A 16,207-nucleotide genomic window follows, 5' to 3' on the forward strand; every position below is an offset into this window, starting at 1 on the left:
GATGAGGGTTAAAGTTTTTAATATTTTTTTCTAAAATTAGCGGTATAAACATAATGTATTAAATAAGAAACATGTTTCAGAGGAGTGAACGTGACGTAGCAGAATGTTTCTGGGGTTACTTTTTCTACAATTATCAATGTTGTTTCCATTATTCTAAATTTCTATATTTTACGCGAATCCTTCGGCATCGTCCATTACCATAATTGTATAGGTAAACAAAATCGTGAATTTTTTATAACAAATTAAGCCACATAATCATTGTTTTGAGTTACAACTTTTTCATTTTTTTTTAGTAAAAAAATACCCTATTTTCGTCTAAAAGATTTTTCTCTATAGTGCATACTTTCTGAGATATTGAGGCAAACGTGTTTTTCATCCCCAACTTTGAGGGTTGATTTCACCCCCTAAATATGCATGGTTGCCGATAAATTAAATACACGTCGAATATTTTTTCCAGGACTATAGGGTTTGCTTTCGAATTAACTGATTTCTCTAAAGTGGGGGTAGCCAAATTTTTAATTTTTTCGAAAATCTGAAAGCTTGTTTTCTGGAGGGTAAACAGGTTTTACGGTTTGCTTTAGATTTAACTGATTACTCTAAAGTGGGGGTGGCCAAATTTTGAATTTTTTGAAAATCTGAGAGCGTGTTTTCTGGAGGGTAAAAAGGTTTTACGGTTTGCTTTAGATTTAACTGATTTCTCTAAAGTGAGGGGTGGCCAAATTTTGAATTTTTTGAAAATCTGAGAGCTTGCTTTCTGGAGGGTAAACAGGTTTTAGGGTTTGCTTTCGATTTAACTGATTACTCTAAAGTGGGGGTGGCCAAATTTTTAATTTTTTGAAAATCTGAAAGTTTATTTTCTGGAGGGTAAACAGGTTTTAGGGTTGCTTCGGATTTAATCTACGTAAGTCTCGTCAAATCGGGACGTAACAGTTGGATGATGTCCCTTGTTAGAGCTGCAGGAAACAATTGAAAATGAGTCAGTATTGTTAAAAAAACATGACCAACTCGATAACGACACACCTACTCCCTGGTGTGAAACTAATGAAGTGAAAAAAGGTGCCGTTTTGCATTATAAAAATACTGTAGGTACCTATGGAGTCTATTTGTAGAAAAAGAAATCAAAATCGACACTTTTCGACGTATGCCACTGTCAATACCAAGCAGCGATATGAGAAGCGAAACAGAATAAATATCACGTTGCTTTAACAATTGACATTTTTATCAACGGAATACTGTGTGCGCATTTGGAAGAGTCTTCTAAATATTTAAACAGAGTAATTGGCCAGCTACGTATGCCGAATATAACCACGCGACCACCACGATAGGAACATCGAACAGGGCGAAGTTAGCAAACTGGCGCGGCAGTTCCGAATCACCAAAAATCATTGTAATTTCGCGCAGTAAGTTTAAAAGTTAAATTAGATTTCAACCCCAACGGGCAGCGAATTTACTGGCGCGGTGAGGCGCCGGCAGCGAGGAAAGAAACTCGTCGAGTTATTACCATCATAATCTACTGCACTAAAAGTAAGTTGGTCCCTCTTAGGGGCTCCGAAATAAAGGTTACGAATGGACACGTACACGCCGTTACGTTCGAAATGATTCTCGGATGGTGCATTTACATACATTACTAAACGCTTTTTATCGCACTTTCTTTGAAAGTTCATCCGACTGACGAGCATCTCTTTTATGACACACTTTTCGGCGAACGAGCGCCCATTCAAAAAGCCAGCCGTGCCCCTCTGACAGCGTATTTCCCTGCATTTTTCATCTCTGAAAGCTCGCGCGTATAATCTGAGAAACGTTTTTCGTAACGAGGTGAGTAAATGAATGGAAACAGTGCGACTAAATTACTCCTGATTAACTCTAACGTCTATCTCTATACAGCACCGTCGCGTCGTTCTCTCGCAACCCAGTTTTGCGCTTTCACGTTTCAAAAAGTCCTGTTCAACTGTCTTTTTGATTTTCTATTCAAGCTGCGCTCGTGGAAATTCGCGTGGTTCCTTATGCAAAGAGTGCATATTGGAGATGTGTTTTAATGGCTGTGATTGTTCTGGTGGGTTAAACGACGTGGAAATGGCAAATGATAATTAATGCTGTGTAGTTTAAGGTAATTGTTCATTCGTGGATTCTAATGAACTGTACTGATGAATAATATGACCAAATTGTTTACTGTAAATATGATTACGATCTCATTCATTTAATGTATTGAAGCTGGAATTAGTAAGTATCAATTTGTATTATAAATTCTACAGGTCGATACAGCGTAGAAATTTGTATTACACACAGTGTTTAGTTTAGTGGGGACAAAAATGAATTATCTTTGAATTTTTTACTTACATTAATACTTAAATTTATATTAAGATGAGCTATTGAACCTAAACCTAACACCAGAATCCTGGTAATTCGCGCACGAAGATTATGAAACAGCGAATTGCTGTAGAGACTGTCGAGTCGTTCGTCGTTTGTAATTGGTACTTGTTTGTTGGATGTGCATCAGTGTACCTAGGTTCCGCGGAAAGTGTTGTCGCTTTTGTGGATCGCTTCTTTCGTAATACTAAATTCCACATATAGTTGTGATCAAACGTCATATGTCAACAGATTCGTCATTTGTTTAGCTTTTTGACGAGGGTTGAAGTATGGTTGGTGGATAGGACGGAAGGAGAGAATAGAGGAAGGTACCCTGATAGCCAGATCTGGGCAGCAGAATCTGACGTTAGAACTGCAGCAGTCTGTGTCCGCATTTGGCTGCGTTCTGATGTGCAGAGCCTGAGGTGCAGTGCCTGATGTCAGATGGACAGCAGATCGACAGCAGATCGACAGCAGATTTCGCCGTCTGCTAGGCACAGCAACAGCGCCATCTGTAGGCAATTGCTTAGTAATTCTGGACCTCAGATGGCGCTGGTGCTGTGCCTAGCAGACGGCGAAATCTGCTGTCGATCTGCTGTCCATCTGACATCAGGCACTGCACCTCAGGCTCTGCACATCAGAACGCAGCCAAATGCGGACACAGACTGCTGCAGTTCTGACGTCAGATTCTGCTGCCCAGATCTGGCTATCAGGGTAGCGTCTCATCCTGGGCCTACTAGTGGACACATCAATGAGGCTTACTTAGCAGACCCTGCCTTAGACGCGGAGATGTTAGAAGGTAAGACAAAAAGGATATAGGAGACTATGTAGGAGAGATTAGATGAGGGAGGTCTTGCGAGAGAGCGGAATCGGTCGAGGCCCTCTTATGGCGGAGTCGGAGGTGTCGTTACAGTTCGTTAAGATGAGCTGAATTGTTTTGAGTCAGTTGAATCTTAGACACGATATAGAGGGTATTAAACATGGTCATTAAAAAAAATTAGAAGTGACCAAGGCAATAACTTAACAGTAACGTAGTATTAGGTATTAAGTATATGCATAGTGCCTCAAGGTTCGAAACAAACGTATATATACAGAGTACCCCAAAATTGCGGGACTTGCCGAAACATGCATCTTGAAGCAAAAAGACATCGAAAAGTCCTTTACTGTTTTGGGATCCGAGGCTTCGTTCTCGAGATATTAACAGTTGAATATTAGCGGTCCAAGTTCCTGGGCGCGCAGTTTAAAGCCGAAACAGCTGAGCGCGGAGCAGTGACCGCTCGCGCGCTACCGCGCGGGCAGCTGTTTCGGCTTTAAACTGCGCGCCCTGGAACTTGGACCGCTAATATTCAACTGTTAATATCTCGAGAACGAAGCCTCGGATTTCAAAACGGTAAAGGACTTTTCGATTCCATTTTGCGTCAGGATATTGCATGTTCCGGGAAATCCCACAATTTTGGGTGAGCCAGTATTGTTCTATGTTTTACTGTCTACACGAGTTGCTTAGGTATTTATTGATAAATTCACTGTGATGAAGAGAATGGAGTACGGTGAAAATGGGATTTTTAGGTTTTTCTTCGTTCTGTTGAGAATTTATCAGTGTTTCCTACAACTCGTGCAACAGAATAGCTGTGGATCACCAACTTAGGATGCGTGAGTATGTGATCCAATGTGGCTTATTCTGTACTATTTACTTGTGTGTCTTTGGAAGTTGACTGGAACGATGATGCTCTTACACGAACATAAGTAAAGAATGCATAAAAATGTTTTCTCATACTTACCGAAATAGATGCGTCAAACGTAAGCCTTAGAAGGTAATTATGCAAATAAAAGGTGAAATGTATTTCTGAAAAAGTAGTATAAATAATTCACAAAAATTCGTTATAGTATACCTATATATATGTATCGATTTTTTATATGATTAAAGAATTTAGTTTTCTGTATTTGAAGGTATCTTAAACTCATACAAAATTTCTGGAATAAGTATTGCAATTGTTGGAAATTGTTTTACTTGTAATATATTTCGTTTGTCCATGACAACAATAAGGCAAAGAATAAAATAATAATTGTTTTCAAATTGGGAAAAGGAAGCTGTAAGTAATCAATGCTTAATATTATACTCCAAAGCAATAATATTGCCACTTTTAATTGAACAATTATCAAAATGCAGTTACAATGGTTTGAAGAAAGGGCAGAATGAGACACAAGAAAATTTGATTCTTCCATCCTTTATTTTTATGCACAGTCAATAAATTAACACTTATCGTTGGAAATCATAGGAGAACTGAGAGACGATAAGAATTACGAATCTGTGATCTCTATAAACCCCGCAATGAATCAATAAATACAAAATCAGCATATAAAAAGGTTTCAGCGATGCGCGTTGACGCGACCGTCACTTCCTAATTCTGTTTCTTTATTTTTATGTACATCATATATTGCGTTGAATCGTAAACTTCGCAAGAAAAAATGGACTAGACCGCTAAATAGATGCTTAATCATTTTTTCACTAGCGATTTAGCAACCCTATAGACACTATGTATGTTTCGACGTTTCCCTCACGGTGGCCATTCCCCCTTTTTTTTTCCCTAGACGATCGATCGTTCAGACGAAAACAGAGCGTCCGCTTCCTGCACACAATGTTAGAACACAGACACACATCACCTCCTTCGTCGACGTCCCCTTCCGAAGCTCCTCCTTCAGCTTACTTAACTCGTTTAGAGCTCATTGTATCTACTCTTAGAATGATTCTGATTTCTTTACATCGAATGCTGCGTACCTCCCGAGCTAATAAAATCACTATCGTGTCTATTCGTACTCTCATAAACTTATTATTAATTAACATTTTGTTACGCATTCTCTCTGTCTTCCTCGCTCCCCACGCCTCTCTCACGCTCTCATTAACTTTCTGATTCGCTCTCTACGCATAATGTTTTACTCTCGATGGAACGGATAAGCTATAGCGTTATCGTAATTCGTGTTTATTATAATGAAGATTTCACTTCTCTAATTCGTCTTGCGAGAAAACTGCCCGACATCTGAATAGAGTCGCTGCCGGTACATCGATGCCCATCGAGCGCCAGCTTTCATCCAACAGAAACGGGAGCCCCGCCTTATTAACTAGACGCGCTTGGGTCTTGTGACACGAGCAGAGAATCACGCGATGCGATCTATGTATGACTGGTGGGGCGTAACAAATGAATCGCAGTCGTGGAAGCAGTCTGTGGTAATTTAATCGAATCGAGGATCGCGCTCGATTCCGATAACGTTCCCTCGCTTTAGTATCTTAATTATTCCGCGACGCTTTTGCACGAGATTGGTGCCTCCCTCGTTAATGGTCATGCGAAAGAGCGCAACGGATTAGAAAAATGGGGAGTAAATCACCTAAAGCTACTCGTAAACCGGATAATAATGAAGAAAGATGATCATGCACCTTAAATTCTATAAAAGTTCCTAACACCTGCTCATCAGTCTCCGCTGTCTTCGACAATGGTTGAGTCGCCCCCCTTTAAACGGGTGCGCGTATTTATTTACAATAATGGAATAGTTTTGGAGTGTTTAAATCGTATTTTGATAATTCCAACCCGTCAACAAGTTCTCGCGAACCTCCGCCTGCTTCGCTTCTGATTTTGCTCTGCGTGACATTAAATTCGTCTATCATTTTACACTATACAGAAGATGTACACACGATCCAATTCTATGATATATAACGTTTGTATATTTATATATATATATGTATATGTATATATGTATATATACATATATATATATGTATAGAGATTTGTATAGTCTAATGTTTTGGCAAACGTTGGGTCAATATAAAACATCATTAGGTTTCTATTGTATGTATATATACAAAAACTTTGTAACTTTCAACGTTTCTCGTGGCATGGTCAATATACATATATACAGGCTATCATCTTGTCGAAGAACTAAGTTGCATCGATGATGAGGATTGTCGATCGTGTACTAGTAATGTAATTCTTTGAAATCAGGGATTCGTACTAGGGGAATGAAGGAATTGCTTAGAATGGTTCAGTTGCATTGCAGAATTGGATAAAGTAATGTTATTTATGTATTCCAGTGATAATGTATTCCGTGAATATGTAAGCTTCACTCGATGCTACTTTGTGTTATATATAGGGGCGGATATGGAGATGCAAATATATTAATTCAAAAGAATCGAGGTAATTTCAAAATTAATTCAATATGGTAACTCACATGTGAGTTATTGCCAATTCGTTACATGAAAACAAAGTTGATTGATTTTAAAGTTGTCTCAAGCCTCTGTGTTTAAACTTTTTCCAATTTCTTTCGATTATAATCTATCACTCCCCAAACTTTGCGGCTCCCCAAAATTTGTCACTCCCAAACTTTGCTGAATCATAAAATTTGCGGCTCATCGAAATTTTTGGCTCCCCAAAATTTGTCGCTCACCTAAATTTTTCGCCCCGTAAAAATTGCTGCTCCTAAAAATTTGTGGCTCCCCAAAATTTGGAGCTCCCCAAAATTTGTGGCTCCACAAAATTTGGAGCTCCCCAAAATTTGTGGCTCCCCAAAATTTGGAGCTCCCCAAAATTTGTGTCGCTCCTCAAAATTAGCCATCCCCCAAATTTGACGCTCCTCATAATTTGTCGCTCACCAAAATTTGTGGCTCCCAAGAATTTATCGCTCCCCAAAATTTGTTGCTTCCAAGAATTTTGTTGTTTCCCAAAATTTGTCACTCTCCGAACGTTGCCGCTCCTCAAAATTTGTGGCTCCCCAAAATTTGTCGCTCACCTAAATTTTCCGCCCCTCAACATTTGACGCTCCCCAAAATTTGACGCTCCCAAAAATTTGACGCTCCCAAAAATTTGACGCTCCCAAAAATTTATCGCTCCCCAAAATTTGTCGCTCCCAAAAATTTATCGCTCCCCAAAATTTATCGCTCCCCAAAATTGGTTACTCCCCAAAATTGGTTACTCCCAAGAATTTCTCGCCCCTCAAATTTTGTTGTTTCCCAAAATTTGTCACTCTCTAAACTTTGCCGCTCCCCAAAATTTGCGGCTCATCAAAATTTGTGGCTCCCCAAAATTTGTCGCTCACCTAAATTTTCCGCCTCTCAAAATTTGACTCTCCCCAAAATTTGTCGCTCCCACGAATTTACCCTTCCCCAAAATTTGGCGTTCCCAAGAATTTACCGCTCCCCAAAATTTGTTGCTTCCCAAAATTTGCCGCCCTAGGCTGCAGTCTACTTAGCCTATACACAAATCCGCTCTTGGTTATATAAATCTTTTAATCACACGATGTAAATTATAATAATTCGTAATATTTATAGCAGCAATAAAAAGCAAAATGTAAACTCAAATATGATAATCGTCCAGTCAAAATTACTGTAGCTATTGCTCCAAGTTTCTACAGGTTCCTCTACTTCACTATTTTATCCAATTCTGCTGCTTTCGAGCTTCACATCTACTCGAACTTGAAGGACAGAACAGAAACCGTAACAACTCACTGAGAATGTTCTTGTAATCTGCCTCGTCAGATCGAATTTATGGCCATGAAACATGTGCTCGTCGAATTAGCTTCCACACTTGCCCGCAGGAGCAGCTTCGCAACGAGTGCAAAACCCGACTGTCATGCATACCTTCTTTTCCATTATCAGTGCCGAAAGCAACGAAACGTGGCATGATTCTATAAATCAAAGGATGAGCGACTTCGCTTCCCGTGGAAAAGCTTTACTGGTGTTACATCAGTCTTTAGTCTAAGAGTCACTAATCTAAAAAAAAGTCAGTCACTTCATCGTGAAAAATGAAATCGCTTGTCGGAGTCCTCGTTTAAAGTTTCCCTCTTTAGTCTATTGTATTTAATAAATCGCGCAGGCGGCCTCCATATTGCAAGACCTGTACTTTACCTATCTACACATTAGGCGGGCGTATATTGCTACTGTATCACATAATATTCGCTCATTATTTATTAATTACGCGAGCGTCGAAAAACGATAGACATGATCGTTAAATGATCGGCAGTGACGTGGTTTCTCTCGCTCTTGGTTCCCGCAAAAAAACCGCACACCGCCAAATTTCGCTCGTCTCGCACGCGGGAACAAACGTCGAGAAACTTTGCTCGTTCCCCTCGTTAAAACTGCTTAAATTCTGCTTCTTACGCCCCGTCCCTTTCCGCTGTATCTCCTTCAGCGGGAATTTTTAAAAATTCAGGACGAGAATAATGAAGTACATCTCTGGCCTGATGTTAAAGTTCAGACGGAAGAAATGAAGCTGGAATTCACGGTAAAAGAAGAAAAAAGGAAACGGTGGCAGCATACCTTTGATTATGGAGTAACAAGGAGAAAGGATCGTTAAGGCAACAAAGGATGCGGAGGCACCTCATTATTTCTTTCGATCCGTTGTATTTTGAGATGCAATTCTCTATTTGCACAGGGCGAGACTACAACAAAAAGGATTCTGTATCACAACGCTTATAAGGGTGGCGCAGGAAATACAGGTCATCGGTTTGCCTTAAATTTCCCGCGTGGCTACTAAACACTGTAGAACGGCGTGTCAAACGTATAAAATGCACTGCTCAAAATTTCGCGAGACAATCGAGTTCAAAGGCTTGTCTCTTCCAGATCCTGTCAATGGATCTCTTATACTAGGAGATCTAACATTCTAATTAATCTTAAGAGTAATAAAAAATCAGTCAAAATGTATACATATGCCTGGAATTGCTATATGGATTAGTTGAGCTGCCACTGGAATTTAATTACGATTTCGATAGTACGTACAGGCACATATCGAGGGTGTGGAAGAAACAGAACCTTGAAGTCGAATTTCTGGCGAACTTTTAAGTAGTTCACCCTGTGCGTTTAATAAACCACCCTTGGTAGAGTGTTAAATGTAGCCAGCCATAGTTGAACTCCAAAAATAAAGGTGATAAAGAAGTTCGTTAACGTAATGCCCCATCCAAACTGGTGTTCGAATTGTAACCATTTTTGCGACCCAGTTCCAATTCTTAGGTTGAAACAGGAGAACTGTTATAACATGACTGACCTGCTGGATAATTTTAGTAATTATTTTAAAATCAATTATGTTTTATGGCAATTTACTAATTACAGTTCCTGATCAGTTCTGCATTCTTTCTTACTGAAAACAAGCCCATATTTTATGCAACACAATGATGGTGGGAATCCAAAAAGTTTAGATACGAAGAACAGTTTTACGAACCTTCTGAACCCTCTTTATACATAGACTCCTCGATAAGTATACAACACTGTATCCAGTTTCTCATCGTACGGCAAAGAATTTCGACCATTGTCCCGCTACGAGAACCATCTCCCAGACTTCACCCTATCCATCTGTCCAAGTGGACTTGCGTCAACTTTAAGACTATACCCTGCTAAATATAGAGTACTTACGATATAACAGAACAATCCCATTGCACGCTAACAACCTGCAAAATCATCGAATTCTATCGTAAACAAACTGTAGGCGATACCATACGACCAAACTTGGGGGCGTGCGCCCTCGGAGCAATATGACTCGAGACACTCCCACAATATTCATCAACCATTGCCGCGTTGTTCTTCACTGATAGCCGGCGTCGCTGCCCTGGCTCTTGTTGCTGGCTGCCTGGGACGTAGGCGACGCCCTGGTGAAGTTACCGAAGTTCTTAGTGGGTGAATCTGAAGCGACGCTGGCGAGAACCTTGTCCCTGGGCGGCGGAGCAGAGCTGATGCTGGACGAGCTGACCCCCGAGTCGCTGGACTTCTCGCTGAGGCAGCCTCTCTGGCCAAGACCAGGGACGGTCCCTGTGGCCTCCAGGCCAAGGTCGCTGCTTCCGACTACGTACTTGACCATGCTGCCCAGCTTCTGCCCACCTTCGCAGGTGTCCTCGATCACCACCGTCTCGCCGAAGTTTCCCCGTTTCGCCATGAACCGGACGTTCCCGCCGCGTAGCAACGGAGACTTGTCAAACTGACCTTCCTTCTGGCTGACGACGTTACCGCTGATGGGTATGTTGGGATGGAAGTCGTCCTTGCCGTCGGCCACGCCACCCCCTTCCGTGCTGACGCCGCTGGCGTTCTTCGTGGCCGCTGCTGCATCGAGATTGTTCTCCCTGGAGAGCTTCGTGGCGGTTGTCGATTCCGGGCTCACGGTCCGCCGGCTGGTGGGATTCTTGTGGGCGTCGTAGCAGCCGGAGTCCCGCGGGAACTGGCGGCGATTAAACGGTGAACAGTGGCCGGATGTCTGGCCGGAGGTTAAGACCAGTCGGCTGACCTCGTCGCCTTCTGAGCTCGATGCCAGATCGCCCTCGCTTCCGGCTGTGGGAACAGAAGGGACACTCACGTGTGGCTTCGCAAACGTTAAACATTGGGAGGTTTCGTTTATTTAGGACGAGTTGGGTTCGCGTAGTGGCGGATTTAAGTCCATGGGAAAAATTTTCAATTAATTAGAAAGATATAAACTTTTTTTTATAAATCTCTTTAATGGTTCATCTGTTGCGTTATCTATAATGCATATTTTTGGCGGAATAAACGTGTTTTTTTTAGGTTTATGATGTTAATTAACACTGTTCCTACCACGACCGGTCAAATGACCGTTTTTAAAATTTCGATTAGAATTTCCTATATACAAAATAATTGAATCGCCTTTAAACTTCACGACTTTTCCTCAAATATACGTATGTACATGATATACTTCTGAATAAACGAAACTATATTTTTATACTGTCAAATTGGCTGTTATCTTCATTGTATATTAAAAAATATAAGTTGTGCTAAAGACCGGTCATTTGACCGGTCGGGGTAGGAATAGGTTTACGTGAAGTGTCGGTAGGAATAGTGTTAACATTGTGTCAGAGAACAAGTCTCAGCTTCAATTTATTTTTTGTAATTAATTGAAAAAGAACCTAGGTATCCTTAAGGAAAAAAGCCCAGGTGGCAAACGTTCTGGGACACCCTGTACACATACCCGAATTACAGATAAATTTACACACGTGTGGTATAAAAATGATAGGAAACAAAAAAATGGAGCTTTGGATAAAATCAGAGTTTTTTTTCCTTCAGGCAGGGGCACAGGAAGCAACTGCCACCCGGTAAATCCGCCACTAGGAACACGTAACGATATGGTGATGGTCGTTGAAGATTTAAATATTTCTAACAAGGTATATTCGGCAACTCGAAAATTTAAAGAAATTTAAAACTTTGCGGAAATGTAGTTCAAGTGATGCTAATGACCAGTTTTGAAACTATTTTTTCTTTTGGCTAATAGAATCGTCCTGGGGGTGGAGACACCCCTACAAGGAAATCCTGAGTTTTTATATTATCGTAAATATCTGTTAAAGCGTAAAAGATATCGAAAAAAATTTAATTCAAACTTCTATGATTTTCGATACCCTATAATATGGTGGTAAAGAATTTTCGAAAAACTGATGGTGGGGATAAATATTAAAAAAAATAGTATAACTTAGAATATCTGATTTGCATTAACGAGTATAAAAAAAAATATGTAAATGATGATGAAATGTTTCACAGCAATAAGTGAAAAAGATGAGAATCAATCGGACGGTATAGCAACTCACATTGAAGATCATGAAGTAATTGTACTGCTGTAAGTATCTTGGCGCGATGCTCTGGCTGGTGTATACGTAGATAATCGAGATCCGCAGGCTCTATTTCTCGGAACAGCTCGAGGTCCTCGTATCCGTTCAATACAAAAACAGGAATGTGTTCCTGTGAAGAGACATCATTCGATTTTGCATTAGTTTCTGTAAAAGCTCCATTATTTGTCAGACTTTCTTTAACTAATAAATCACACTTATCGAATATCTCTTATACATTAAAAATAAAGTTGCATTACGCATTATTTAATTTTTTTATAAATTGAAAAATATAATACAAACTAGGAAACCTATAAATTAATGTAACACTGCTTATTTGTTGTTGTAGATTTAAATTCTGAAGCATTGACGTGCAACTCAAGATCTTAGATGTGCTGTACTTTTCTCAAAAACTTTATTCTTGAGTATTCGTTTGCAACGATGTTTAATTTATTTGGGAATAGAGTTAGAATTCGTTCCTTTCTCATGTAGGGAAAGGTAGTACACAGTGAGACGTGGTAAGCAGGAGACAATGCCTGTAAATTATAGAGGGATTTTTTTGGAAGTGTGGCAGCACTGGTGGATGACGCTACCCTTCTTTGTGATGTATGTGTAATGGTAGCTAGTTTGGTTGTTGCAAGAAGGAGTTACAGAATATTTCGTATTTTAGTTGGTTTAATAATACTTAATAAGTGTACCTAGTTAGTCACTTAATTAATTAGAAATTAGCGTAAGTTTGTTTGCAAAATTTGCACGCAGTAAAAGCCAGCTGTCAGATTTAGAACGTTAAGCCAATGGTACACACTCAAGCAGTCCAGCATGGTACACTTTTACTTCTTAGTAATCTTTTTGTCAGCTGATTGATAATTTTATTTAAAAATTCAATAAAATATTATGATTTTATTCCAATTAAAAATTATACAAAAATTCTTCTATTTCAGTTTATTTTATACGACTTCTATAAAATGAAGAAAGGCAAGATGTAAAAACAGTATTCGTAATGAATTTTATCCTTTAGCTGTGAAAATATTATTTTTTCATATTTTAGTTTTGAAGTCATAAGAAAAATATCTGTTGCAGTGTCTATCTCAGTGCGAACTGTGCATGGCGCACGGTGAGACAAAAATACTGTGCTACAAAAAGATTCAAATCTCACCATCAAAGTAGTGAATCGAAAAGTTTCAAAAGTGCCCTCATTGAAACTACATAAACACATTTGTCATTATTTTTTTAAATAAAAAAGTAGACATGTAAAACTACAAATTTCGCTTCACAGTGTACTACCCTGCCCTAATAAATGAAAGTTAGATTTTTAATTAATTGTATGTGCCAAGGAAACGTTGCTGAAGCATAGTGACTATCAATCAAAAGTGGTAGACGGTAATTAAATAGTGTCATCTCTAAAATTGGTAAATTTGATGCATTGGTAACTCCATCGATTTCTATGTCGGCCTTCAATTAATACTACGTTATCGATAACCCCTTTGACACATTTATTTCACCATTATTAATCATGGCCAAACTTAACCTGTCGTTGAACATTCGTGGAATACTAAATCGTGACTATAGCAGCATAGGGAATAATAAGAAATTAGTAGAATAAGTACAGTGAAGGAAACAGTAGAAATGATAAAGGAAAGTATAATGAAGTGACAGATAAGAAGTGGAATATTTGCGATTAACACAAATTAGTTAGCGATATTCAGCAAGCTGTAGGTACTTGGAGTATTGATAAGTTCAAAACCTTCCAAAAACCTTCGCACAAATACCTTACGAATTAAAGGTGCTTTGTTCTGAAAATTATTATGAAAATATTCAGTTCTCCATTAATTCATTTTAAATTTCAATACCCGGCTTGATATTTACCAATATTTGGTACCTCATGCTAAGTACCTTAGTGCTACACCTCACACGATACACTCCCCTGACTAAATCCCAAATATTTCGAATGGTTTTAAGCAGCATTAAATCCAGAAAACGTGAAAACCAAGTTGACTCTTGATATAAGAACCAACACGCAGAAATCAGCCAGAGAAAGGAGGGAAGTACGCATTAGTAGAAACATTGGACAGTAAGAGGAGAAGTAAAGAATCGAAAATAAAGGATGAGGACAGGTGAAAAGTGGAAGTGAAAAAGTGTCGACGAAAAAGGAACTCGCCACGATCCATGGAGCAGGGAGTTATACGCGATATAAAAGGTATGCGCGGGAGGGGAGGGGGGGGGGATGGCGGGGGTGGCGGTGGTGGTGGTACGGATGAAAAGGAAGAGGGCTAGCGAATAAAGAAACGTATAAAAGCAGGTTCCCTGCTTTGCATTCAAAGCAATGCAAATGCGAATCAGTTTGTTCGAGCCGTGGGAAGATATTGCTCTCTACCTGAAGATTCATTCTCTGCAAGAGCTCTTGAACGGAACCGGGCTTCTGCCTGTACCTCTGGCCCCACTTCCCCCGCCCGTCAGGTTCACCGCGCCTTGGAACCCTGTCGTTCAGTATCTCGACGTTTATGAACTTGAAGTGGCCTATCCTGTTGTGGAAGACACCCTTCCATAGGCCGCTCTTGTTCATTTGTACCACCTCGATAATGTCTCCCTTCTGCAACAAAAGTCGCGTTGCAATTTGTCTGCTGGCTTCCATGACGCTGGACCCTCGAAAACGCTTCCACTTTGTAGCTCGAAAAATTCAACGGGACATTCAACGGTTCAGTCGCCTCCCATTAGGCGGCGTTATTGTGAGGTTTCGCTGCCACGAGAGCTTTCGAGGAATGGCAAGTAACTTCATCTTCCTCAGACACGAGGAAGATTCAGGAAATAATGGAGTTCTACGAGGCACTTGAATGTGTACATTTGTGGAGAATTATTGCAGATTTGTTGTTGTTGTTATCCAGGTGAATTTGTTTATAGGAATTAATGTCTCCAACTTTTGCATTTTTTTCACCGTTAAGCTTTATTCGTCATTAGAATTCGAGATGCGACATAGGAGTCCTTTAACCCTTAGCATCAAAGTGTAACACCCGTGTTACACGAATTGAAATAATCGTGCGCGCCTTTGGGGGCTTTTTCATGAACTTTAAAGCGTTACTTTACTATTACCATATGTAACAAGTGATAGATTACACCTCTACAGGTGTAAATTACACGTCTTATATTCGCCAGGGGCACTGAAAGGACCAGGTAAGTGCTAATTGTTTCTCTCAATTATTTCAGTTTTCCTTTTTGAATAAATTTTATGTCGAACATAATAATGTATGTAACATTAGTGTAACATTATACAGAAACGAGCATTGACTTAACATTATAATACATAGGTACTTTTATGCATGGTTTAACACTGGCGTTATATCCACATTTTTTCATTTATATAAAAAACTGTTACACTAGGATTTTTTTGCCTATTTTTACGATGAAGTGTGGGCAAAAATGCAACTATAAGAATTTTTCTGGGTAAAATAAAAAAATCATGATACTAAGGGTTAAATGGCCCCCCGTTTAAACAATGACTGTGCTCATACATATAGTATAGGTTCATTTTTCTTTTACGTCAATTTAATGTATAACTTTTGTAGTAGGTGCAACGTGTTTCAGAAAAATGGTTGAAAACTGTTAGTTTATAATGGTCATTGATACAAATAAAGACTTAATTCTCATAGAGAATTTGAGATATACACGATAATGTATATGGAGACTATTACAATAGATACTGCAGTAGATCAGTTCTGTGATTCTAAAGGTACGTCTTCTTAGGCAAACAAAGATAATTTACCAATCGATACGACTTTAAAATTCAAATGAAGAAAAATTGTGTACATCCCGATAAGTAAATAGTAGGGGCGTGCGGGTACCCGAAATTACGGGATCCAATTTGCGATTCGGTAGCAGATTTTCTTGCTTACAAATTCTTACATCGGTTACTTATAGTTGTCAGGTACCTGAGACCAGAAAACTTATTAAGTTGTAATTTTGTAAGAATGTTTAAGCATGAAAATCGGTCCCAGAATCGCAATTTGGCTCTCGTAATTTCGGGTACCCGCACACCCCTAGTATAGTGCCTATCCGAGATATAGTGACTTAGGTGTGAAGTCCCTCAGCGGGGTCTTACCCGACACCCTGCTGAGTATTGGCCGCTAAACGTGCCCCCCCCCCCCTACTACCTCTTGCAGGACTGTATTTAGAGAAGACTAGGAAGAAACCGAAGTCCTGACAGAAAATAAAACAGAAATTGAAGATACGGTTTATCATTATTAAAAGACATCAATTAAGCTTTGCTACTGGCTATTAAAAATTGTCTCATATT

The 16,207-nt window shown here is 39.5% G+C and overlaps 1 protein-coding gene across 3 annotated transcripts in view; it reads right to left on the reverse strand.

Annotated features, from left to right (window-relative positions):
- The window catches only part of LOC143376209 (uncharacterized), a 1,054,554-nt gene that overhangs the window by 382,089 nt on the left and 656,258 nt on the right, over positions 1 to 16,207 (reverse strand). For 2 of the 3 annotated variants that reach the window (XM_076826254.1, XM_076826253.1), the window contains 3 exons: positions 14,294 to 14,509; positions 11,902 to 12,052; positions 4,556 to 10,642 (listed from right to left, as the gene is read on the reverse strand). In XM_076826254.1, coding sequence (XP_076682369.1) covers positions 9,906 to 10,642; positions 11,902 to 12,052; positions 14,294 to 14,509 — 1,104 coding nt within the window. In that variant the 3' untranslated portion in view covers positions 4,556 to 9,905. Of the gene's footprint in view, positions 1 to 4,555; positions 10,643 to 11,901; positions 12,053 to 14,293; positions 14,510 to 16,207 lie in introns of those variants that run through there. The other variant, XR_013087041.1, reaches the window with a different exon arrangement.

Source organism: Andrena cerasifolii, chromosome 14 (genome assembly GCF_050908995.1).
Source record: "Andrena cerasifolii isolate SP2316 chromosome 14, iyAndCera1_principal, whole genome shotgun sequence".
Classification (NCBI taxonomy): Eukaryota; Metazoa; Arthropoda; class Insecta; order Hymenoptera; family Andrenidae; genus Andrena; species Andrena cerasifolii.